The 11,144-nt window shown below is 40.9% G+C and overlaps 1 protein-coding gene across 1 annotated transcript; it reads left to right on the forward strand.

Moving 5' to 3' along the window:
• The first annotated feature begins 4,840 nt into the window (after window positions 1-4,840).
• Window positions 4,841-6,504, forward strand: LOC6053921 (ichor). Its single transcript, XM_001869890.2, has one exon. It carries the CDS (start codon window positions 4,874-4,876, stop codon window positions 6,470-6,472), a length of 1,599 nt encoding a protein of 532 aa, XP_001869925.2. The 5' UTR covers window positions 4,841-4,873; the 3' UTR covers window positions 6,473-6,504.
• Window positions 6,505-11,144: the final 4,640 nt, after the last annotated feature.

Here is an 11,144-nt window from a genome sequence, read left to right on the forward strand (position 1 = left end):
CTGCGATGTGGTGGTAGCCTTGGTACGTTGTGTTAGCTGTTACTGCAAAGGGTAGCTCCTTCCTGATGAAGATTGCCAGACCGCCGGCCGACGTTTTACGGCAGGAGTGGACAGCTTGGTAGTCTGGTATGTTGTAGTACTGCGACCGAGCTTCTTTAAGCCACGTCTCACCAACCACGATTACGTCGACGACTGTATTTAGATTGCGTATGAATAGGCACAGGGAGTCAAGCTTTTCAAATCGATTAATTCCTCGAATATTGATCTGCAGAATTTTGATCACAGTCGACGAGCCAGGAAGGGACAGATTCAAAGGATTTCCTACGTAGGTGTTGGTTGAGTAATGGGTTGCGCTAATGGTGATTTAGTTGTAGATACTGCATGGCAAGCTGCACAGATTACTTTTTCGGGGTTTGCAACAGCTTCTGTATGTCGTGACGGGACAGAATTGGTATGGCCTTCGATTTTTCAGTTTTTTTCACCATGATAGCACCATTGCGTCCAGGCCATACGTAACGAAGATCGAGGGCGGCTTGTAATCCTTTCAACTCTTGCAAGAGTCTCCGGGATAGTGGTGTCAGCTCATCTCGGATGACTACTCTACCTTGCGTCCCCATTGGCAGCTTTTGATCTTGAATTGCACTGATATCCATAGTACCGTATTGTTTTTTGTGCTCCATCAATTTTTCCTTGCAGTGCGCGCTTTTGAATGTGATGCGAATCGGTGAATTTTCTGATTTCGCACAGGGTATTCTGCAGCAGGAAACCATGTCGTGCTTTGCCGTAGAGTATCCAAGAGCTTCGCAGGTCTTCAACACAATGTCGTCTGTGTTTTCCTGGGCAGTTCTGGGTATGCCCAGAATAATCGCGTTGGTAGACAGTTCAGACCTTTGTTGGCAGTCGATGTCTAATTCCGCTTGATGGACGACTTGCGTGATCGATTTGGCATTTTCCGAGAGATTTTTGATTGACTGCTTCAAACAGTGATTTTCCGACCGCAATAGCTGAATTTGGTTTTGTAGCAGCTTCATATGACCCACTATTTCTTCAAATTTGTTCGAAAGAAATTGTTGGCTCGCTACAACATCCTTCAGGCAGTTTGATGAATCCTTTCTAATAGATGCAATGAGTTCTGGCAACTCTGCCAAATTTAAACTCATGTTGGCAGTGCTCGCTAACAGATGGCGCTGTTGTTTGAAATTTCGTGCAGGGTGGTGTGGCAGTGTGCAGTGCAAGTACCAATACTATTGCAGCACAACTTACCACACTGATACGCCTATTCCGTTCGAGTAGAATCTCTTGTAGTAGACAGCAGCGGAGAAGTAAACAAACGGCGAAGTATTTGGCGTCCAGGTTTTGAAGACGAAGGCGAGACGGTGGATGCGACGTGTGGGGCAGGCTTTCGGCACGAATGAAAACAACCAGCAGAACGATGATCTTTATTCTGGACTCATCAGATGTTACATGTACAATTGGCGATTTTGTTTGGCAGTGCTTATAATTTGTGTGCTGGTTCAGAGACTCGGTGGTGGCATTACAGCAGCATTTATGCTGATTGCAGCAGATCTTGTTGGGTGGCGAGGCCAACAATTGCAAGTAAGAGTAGAATTCGGCAACTAAATCAACAGTATGACGACCAATAATGCAATAAAGTGGTTTGACAGAAGCGGATGTCACACTTTGCGTCGGGTGGGCGGCCCGGTTTTGTTATGGTGGTGCAGTGTACTGAGATTAGTTCAAAATTTCCAACGCTCTTAACTCGGTTTGCTGCATGCACTATCACTGATTTTCAGCATCAATACGTACAGCGAGGCGTGATCAACGGGTACAGCGATGTCTCTGGCGATTTATTGGTGATTTTCGGCTTAATTTTTGCTGAATTATCTGGAGGGTTCAATCACAACAAGTTCACTAGTCGAGCAGTGTTACCAGAATATAATGTATTTTAATTATCAATGCTTCAGTGTAGAATTCAGCACTTATTTAATAAGGGAAAGGAAAAAGTAGAGGAGAGTGGGGAGATTTGATCTCCTGTTTTAATCGCGCATACTGCCCCTGATCGCATAAATGTCCCATATGCATTTTCATCACTTTTGAGTTAATGATGCAGTTTGATTCCAAATCGTGTGATCTTTCAAAAAAGCCTACAACATCCAATACTTTGTTCTAGAAATCAGGAGGAAATCAAGTTTTTTCGCGAAAACTTAACACGTACCCTTATGTGTGAGACAAACTTCAAATGCGATTTTCTCAGCTTGCTGTTTTTGCATATGGGATATTTATGCGAACATGGGCAGCATAGTTCTCTCAATTCCTCATAAAACTATGATTCTTTTGCATGAGTTTTTTTTCATAACTTTTTTTCATTAGGTTCTTTTAGGTGCTGTGATCAGGTTAGGACCGAGGATCCATAGCTTTGCATGAGTTGAAAGCTAAAACATGCAACTATGATTGTTGACTAATACGTGTGTTAGACCAAAAGAGTTCGTGGAGTCATGCCTAGCTGTTCTGATGTTGTTAATTCATTAATTGCAAATTTTGCAGCTAATTCGATGCACAGCAATCTGCGATATTTCTGGTAGCCTTTTCATATTCATCCATTTTTTTTATTTCCTGTTTGTTAAACAGCACTTTTTACAAGAATGTGTGCGGTTGTGCTCAAAACTGATCAAATTTTAAATATAAAAACTATTTAAAAAAATATTTTCAGACCAAAATTAAGCATGTTCTTAAAAGCTTATATATTATTTACAAAATATTTAAAAAGTGGTTCAAACTGCAGTAAGTCATTTCAACTATGCTAAAGGAATCCATATACGAAAAACAATACTAAACAATAAAAGTTATATTGAAACTCATCACCCAAAGCTTAATAAAGTTAATTTCTACCGTTAAGGTTTATATGGAGTTCCAATAAGAATCGAACAGAAAAATTAGGCGTGGGGTCTAAACTGTTAATAAGAACCTTCAAATTATACTAAAATTTCAACAAAATTACGAAACAATTTGCCGCAACAAAGTCAGAAGCCACCACCTCTTCCCATCTGGGTTCTTCTACCTGCACCAAATCGAATAACAGTTTATTCAAATCAGCACCCCAGCAAAACGTCCATTAAAAATGCATAAAACTAGGTGGAATGCTAATGCCACCGCAAAAGGCCATTTACAAAACAAACACAATGTGTCACCGATGATTCTACCCTCTCCAGTGTCCAGTCTCTGAACTGCTAAACTGTGAATGGTGTCGTCGTCGTCGTTCTAAATCAATATTCATATTTATTCAGGTCTGTCTGCCTCGAACGGCACGGCGATTTCAGGGGTTGGCTGTGTCGAAGAGGAGAACTTGTTTGTTTTGGTCATTAGAACTCCCTAATTTCGTGTGATGGGTTGTGTGCCATATTAGAGTGACGTTGCTACGACGGCAGCACAGCACAGGAATGGGGTCATCGGAATAACGGAACGTGGATCTTCCCACCTCTCGGATGAATGAGATGATACTGTTTGAGAATATTTTTGGGGGGAGAATTGTTGGCGTGTTTTGATTGATGGGATGATTGTATTGAGGGAAGAATGAATATTGTGTTTTGGAGATTTCAAGAATTTTTGTTTTGGAATGTAACGTCATGATTCGAATTCCCGGACGCTTCGAAACCCGGACACTTCATCTTGTTTTGTCAATTATTTGGATATAAGTTCGCATTATGAATGTCAAAACTGTGTTATTTGATGAATTCTAACATCAGCTTTAATTTAAAGTTTGTTTAAACGCTGTAGTTAATGTCAAAACAATAAAATAAAATAAAATTATAAGATTACCAAAAATGCGAAACATTTCACGTGAAATATTTCAAAGGCGTCCGAAGCACCGGGAAGGCAAGGCAGAAATTTATGGTTTTGATTTCCTTAAATTCTAGCAAATTTTTATATAAAATGTCGATTATTTTGATGTTAACAGCTTATTTGAGACCTAAAGAATGCCATTCACTAACATTTCAGTCCAAATTTGTGCGATTCATTAGCAAAAACGAGTGTCCGGAATTCGAAGCAAAAGTGTCCGGATTTCGAATCAGCTTTTATGAGTGTCCGGGATTCGAAGCACAACAAGTCATTTTAATTTTAAAATTCTGATGAAAAATTGTTAGAAAAGACTTATTTTGCATGCATTCTCTTAAAACTGACTGTTAATACTACATCCTGATGATATTTCTTCATTTCCAACTTATTACATGATTTTTTGTCAGCTATAACGAAAATGATATGCTACTAAGTGTCCGGATTTCGAATCATGACGTTACTCTATCAAAATTGACTTCATCCAGACTCCCCAACAATTCAGTAACAGATCACTTCAAAAGCCAAAACCATCTTATAAAACAACCCAATTCCGCGAACTGGATCCCTCCCAGTCTACACTCTAACATCTATGTTACGAGCATGCCTTAATTAGCTATTCATTCGCATTAGCATAAAACTAAACCACACATTAAAAGCAGGGAGAGGGCCCCCGAACTTGACAACGTCCAAACTGATACAAATCTTCCCCGTATGCAAATCTATCCCCCCAGATCCTACCTAGTTAAGCGCCGATGCGTGGCAAGTGTAGATCACCTGCGCACGATCTAACCTTATTCAGTTAATTAATTCTTTCTCTTTTTTGTCTCTGTTGTTTTCGCTTCCAGGTCTGGCCATGTGCTGCTACCGGACACCGCTCCCGACGTCGAACGGCGGGCAGATTAGGCGTGCCAACTTGTGACAAAAACCCCGCGTTGACGTGACGCGTGACGCGCGAGTTCAGAGAAGGTGAAAGTTTTTCTATTTTTTGTTTGTTTGTGAAAGAGCGGTTAGAAGAGATTTGGGAGGTCGGAAGAAGCCAATGGTCAACATGAGCGGCCAAAACGAGTCCGAGGTCGAGAGTCTGCTGATGAGTCCGTGCTGGAATCAGTCGACGAGCGTGCAGGACCAGTACCTGCTGGATGGGCACAAGCTGTTGCTGGAGGCGGATCTGGAGTCGCTGCCGAGCGACTCGGAGACGCAGAAGAGTTCGATGGAGGTGTTGGAGAATCTGCTGCTGAACAGCAGTTCGATCAATAGTAGCAATTCGAGTAGCGACGGGGACGTGAAGCCGCTGCCGTCGTTTACCTCGTTCAATACGGGCCACCTGTCGATCAATGGGATCTCGGGGTACCACTATACGGCGATCGCGCAGCGGTTGCCGGAGGAGAACAACAACTACCCGCCGAGTTCGTTTCCGAACGGGGGGAGCAATGGCGGGAGCAACGGGGATAACAATATAGTGTCGTCTTCGACGTGCCTGCCGGATTCGGTGCTGAATCCGGACGGGAACGGCGCGGACAGCTGTCTGCAGGACGTGAAGCTGTTCTCGGACAGTTCGATCGACGGGAAGATCTATTCGGCCAGTGCCGATAGCTGCGTGATCAGTGGGCCGGACTCGGTGTCCGGAGCGCGGATATTCGTCGATTCCAAAGAACTGTCCGAGTATGACATGAGCTCGATCGAGGACATTGCCGCGATCATCGGGTCGGCGATCGCGGACACGACCGTGCCGAATAACAAGGTCGAAAAGGAGGACGGAAATGACACGCGGGACTCGTGGATGGACCTGGACGCGTGGATCGAAGGGACCTGTACGACGCCCGAGAGCAAACTCATCGTTGGCAACTCGGAACTCAACGAGCTGATCCTACCTCACTCTCCGGTGCACACGTCCGGCTCGACGTTGCAGAACCTGCTGACGCACGGCTACATGCCCCTGCTGCAGAACCGGTTACAGAACGGACCCCCCATCAAGCTCGAAACCCCCACCTCAACGTCCTACTGTGGCGAACTCATCTCGACTTCAACTAGTCCACCGGGCTCGGTAGTGTCCACTACCGACAACCTGATCCTCAACGGAAGGTACCTGCAGAATCATCAAAACTCCCACTTTGCCCTCAACATGGGCCTCAAACCGGACGGCCTGTGCAGTCCGGACCTCATAGGGAACTACCCCCACACCACTACCACGACCCCAACGACACCAAAAAACAAACGGAGACCGCACAAACAGTCCAAAGCCAACGGTCACTCCCACCACCAGCAACAGCAACAACAACACCAACACCAACAACACCAGCAACACCAGCAACACCAACAATCCCAGCAGCAACAACCCTCCCTCCAACAACAACAACAACTCTCAGCCGCCGCCGCCGCAGCGGCCGCCGCCCAAACCCAGGCCGCGCTCAGCTTCCAGGCGGCCAGCGAACTGAGCGGCCTGCTCGGCAAGGACAAACCCGTCCACCGGTGTAACATCTGCAACCGGGGCTTCCTCAACAAGAGCAACATCAAGGTCCACCTGCGGACGCACACCGGCGAGAAACCGTTCCGCTGCGAGGTCTGCGCCAAAGCGTTCCGCCAGAAGGCCCACCTCATCAAGCACCAGCAGATCCACAAACGGATCGGCCGGGATTGACCATTAGCAGCAGTAGTGGTGACGACGGACTCATCCCCGGCGTCCTCCTGCACCCCGTCCCCGTCCGGGAGGAAGCGGTCCTCCGCCACCAACTACTGCGCCCAGAACAACAACAACCTGAACAATCAGCAGCAGCAGCAGCTGCCACACTACCTGTCCTCGGTGTTGCTGGGGGAAATGTCCCCGAGCAGTCCCGACGGCATGGGTGGCGATAGCAAAAAGTTCCGCTTCGTGCCGTTTACGTGACAAAGTCGCGATTGAACGGGAGGATTCTGGTTTGATTTAGAAAGGGTGACGTAGGATGATTGATCTGAACATTTTGGTGTTCAATTTAACATGTAAAAAAGGGCAATTTGGCAAAATTTGAGCCAAATCCGTCGGCCAAGGGGTTTAAATGTATTGACGTGCACGAGATTTGGCAATATTTTATTTCGATTTAAACATTTTCAGTCAAAGTAGGCGTCTTTTAAGGTCAACATATATTACAGCCAAATTACGGCGAAATCTATGCAGATTTGGGGATTTTTGACCGAAATTCATCAGGGTTATGATTTGTCCCCAAAGGATGCCTCTGGTAAACTAACTTTTTTTTTACATAAATGAGCAAATACAACTGTAAAGCCTTATCTACAGCCAAACTTACGCAAACTCTTGCGAATACAATCATCAAGTTGATCTAGATGTCAGTTGAGTATCGACCATCGTTTGCTGTGATCCCTGTCTGACTTCGAAGAAACAAAGAAAACAGAGGCAAAAGTTCATTTTTCTGAACAAATGAGAATCCATTCAACCACGAAGAATCGATTTATTTATTTTTTTCAAAACCAAAGTATGAATACATAAGAATCAAAAACATATTTCAACAACAAACATTTGATTGATGATTTGTTGACTATGTGTTAGAATTTTCTGGTTTCAAGGGTCCTGATTTTCAGTTCAGAGCTCAAAAATCACTCACTCATCACCGAACGAATCTTTGCCGACTGGAGCGCGCAACCATTCGCGAGCGAACACGAAACGCTGGCTGCCTGCGACTTGCTCAATCGCTTAACTCAGCTAAACAAATATTTCGTGAATTTCTTTTCCTACTTCGTCCGTCAACCTGATTTACACACGAATATGCTCAGAGAGGAGAAGCCTAAAAAAAATATTAGCGCGGCGCTCACTTGACTTGCATTACAACAGTTTTCTGTCATTTAGAATTTGACATGGTGGAAATTGCTGAAAAATGTGTCTTTGATGTTGTGTAAACAGGAAAATTACAAAATATTATTGATATCATTTATTTTATCGCAAACTATTTTCAGTCAGCTTTGAGCGACTGAACAAAATCTCTTCTCTTTGTACCATTCGATGTACTATCCGATTTGAGACGAAGAAGAAAGAGAGAGTATTCAGTAGGGATTGGTGTGGTAGTGACAAACGGTAGGAATACATCAGAGCAGTTTTTCGTCGCGCTAGATTTGTGCTCGCGAGTGACTAAGTCTTTTTGAAGGCAATCAGGACCCTTGTCTGGCTTTACTCAATCATGCTCATTTGCAGCATGATCATGATTTATACCTTGGATATTGTGGTAAAGTGGAAAATTAAGCTGAAATATTATGCTGATGAACACTAAGGTAAAGAACCCTGTTTATAAAACAAAATGTCCCTGTGTATTTTAAAATGCAAACAATTGAAAATTCAAAACTTGCAAAAGGCTAAAATTATATCATTTCAAAATTTGAAAATTTTAAAATTACAATTACAAAATTCAAAAACTCAAACATTCGAAGATTTGAAGATTAGATGATTCGAAGATACAAAGATTAGAATATTCAAAGATATGAAGATTCGATAGATCGAAAATCGATTTAAGGATTCATAGATTCGAAAATTCGATGATTCGAAGCATCGATGATTTGAAGATTCGATGATTAAAAAATCTGTAGATTCGAAGATTTGATGAATTGAAGATTCGATTATTCGAAGATTCGGTGATTCGAAGTAGAAAATTCGATGATTCGAAGAGTCGATGATTTGAAGGTTCGATGATTTGAAGATTCGATTATTCGAAAAATTGAAGATTTGAAGGTTCAATGATTTCAAGGTTTTATTGACGTATTTTTTTTATTTTGTGAAGCTATAATGTATAGAAAGTTAAAATACACAGTTTTTGAACAAAAAATTACTTATTACTTTGAGAAAAGTGGCTTGCCAGATTTTTCCCAGATTTTTTGCCAGATTTTTTACTCTTCAGACCTGGTAAGATTCGATTTCCGATGATTCGATGACTAAAGATTCGAAGATTCGATGATTAAAAGATACGAATATTCGAAGATGTGAATATTCGATATTCGAAGATTCGAAGAGTCGATGATTTGAACTTCGAAGTTTCGGAATTTCGAAGATTAGAAGTTTCAAAGATTCCGAAGATTCAATAATTCGAAGATTGTAAGCTTCGATTATTCGAATATTCGATGATTCGATAGTTCAAAAATATGATGATTCCATGGCTCGCAGATTCGAAGATTCGAAAATTAAAATATTCGAAGATTCGAATATTCAAAGATTCAATGGTTCGAAAATGATTATTTTTAAAGACTGCTAATGTTTTTAAATTAAAAGACTCCTAAATTCGAAAGCTCTAATATTCGAAGATTTGGAAGATTAGATGATTCAAAGATACATAAATTAGAATATTCGAAGATTGGAATCGATGTTTGAAGATCGATTTGAGGATTCAAAGATTCAATTATTCGAAGCATCGATGATTTGAAGATTCAATGATTCGAAAATTTGAAGATTCGAAGATTCGATAAATTGAAGGTTCGATGATTTGAAAATTCGATGGTTCGAAAAATTGAAAATTTGAAGATTCAATGATTTCGAGATTCGAAGATTTGATTATTCGATAATTCGATGATTAAAATTTTCGAAGATTCGATGATTTGAAGATTCGAATATTCAAAGATGTGAAGATCCGAAATTCGATTATTCGACGAGTCGATGATTTGAAGGTTCGAAGTTTCGGAATTTCGGAGATTCGAAGTTTTAAAGATTCCGAAGATTCAATGATTCCAAGATTGTAAGCTTCGAATATTCCATTTTTCGATAGTTCATATATATGATGATTCCATGGCTCGCAGATTCGAAGATTTGAAAATTTCAAATATTCGAAGATTCGAATATTCAAAGATGCAATAGTTCGAAGTTGATTATTTTTAAAGACTACTAATTTTTTAAATTAAAAGACTTCTAAATTCGAAAAATCCAACATTCGAAGATTTGGAAGATTAGATGATTCTAAGATACAAAGATTCAAATATTCGAAGATTTGAAGATTCGATGTTTCGAAGATCGATTCAAGAATTCAAAGAGTTATTCGAAGCGTCGATTGTTTGAAGATTCGAAAATTTGCAGATTCGAAGATTCGATTAATTGAAAGTTCGATGGCTTGAAGATTCGATGGTTCCGAAAACTGAAAATTTGAAGATTCAATGATTTTCAGAGTCAATGATTTCGAGATTCGAAGATTTGATTTTTCGATAATTCGATGATTAACAGATTCGAAGATTCGATGATTTGAAGATTCGAATAATCGAAGATGTTAAAATCCGAAATTCGATGATTCGACGAGTCGATAATTTTCAAGCATTTACGTCACCTTACTAAATTAAAGCAGAGTCCCAGCTTTGGCAAGCGTTCGCCAAACAGCTAACAGTGGTCAAAAAAAAGACGCAAAAAAGGTACCTCATACTTAGTGATGTTTTACTAGGCCCCTCAAAAAAACATTTGTATTCAGCCAACCAACCAACTTTACACACTCACACATGGCAACCTGAACTTTTTCCCAGAGTATAATTAATAGGTTTTTTGTTTTGTAAATAGATCAGTTATTTATTAGAGAGCGAGTCCCCCCAAAAATCTGCCAGCGAGTGTGCGCAGCAAGAAAGTTGTTCGAAGTAAAAAAACAGTGTTTAGTCTGTAGGTAATTTATTGAAAGAAAGAAAAAAACGAAAAATATTCCCCCTAACATTCCGTCCCGAAACTAGCAAATGAAAAAAGTGAATCTGTATGCGTTTGGCCTAACTTCTTTAAAAACAAAAAAGTATATATTTTTCAAAATTTTGTATCGAAAAAATCTCTTGAAACTAATCAGAATATCAAAGATGAGAAACTCACTATCTTGTGCGCCATAAAGAGACAAAAAAAATGAAACATTCTCAACTAGGAAGCAAAACGAAGAAGAAGAAGTAAAACACACTCTCACAAATGCAGTGAAGGAATTAAATTTATAAAAACAAGTAAAACACAAGTGCAATTTTTAACTTTAGTATCGTTTGTTTGTAGGATTGATCTGCTCTTAGACTGTAAGTGTTTTCTTTTCCAAACCCCCCTCCACCCCGCTTTTTCCGATTATTCTCTCCAGCTGTCCAACCTGAACCATTCCTTTTTGTATTGTGACAAAAGTGTTGATGTATTTATCGTGTAAGCATGTAGTTGTGTAAATATATTAGCTCGTAAGTTAACCTAGGTAATCGAAAACTCAATCTGTAAACACTCCTTAAAAATTCTGTGTATTTTTTGAAAATATCTGGAAAATTACTCATTTCGTGTAGTGGTAAGAAAAGGAAAACCAGCGACAGCTAAAACTGCCCCTTTCCCCCTAATTTGGGAGAAAAATTGTTTC

This window comes from Culex quinquefasciatus, chromosome 3 (genome assembly GCF_015732765.1).
Source record: "Culex quinquefasciatus strain JHB chromosome 3, VPISU_Cqui_1.0_pri_paternal, whole genome shotgun sequence".
NCBI lineage: Eukaryota > Metazoa > Arthropoda > Insecta > Diptera > Culicidae > Culex > Culex quinquefasciatus.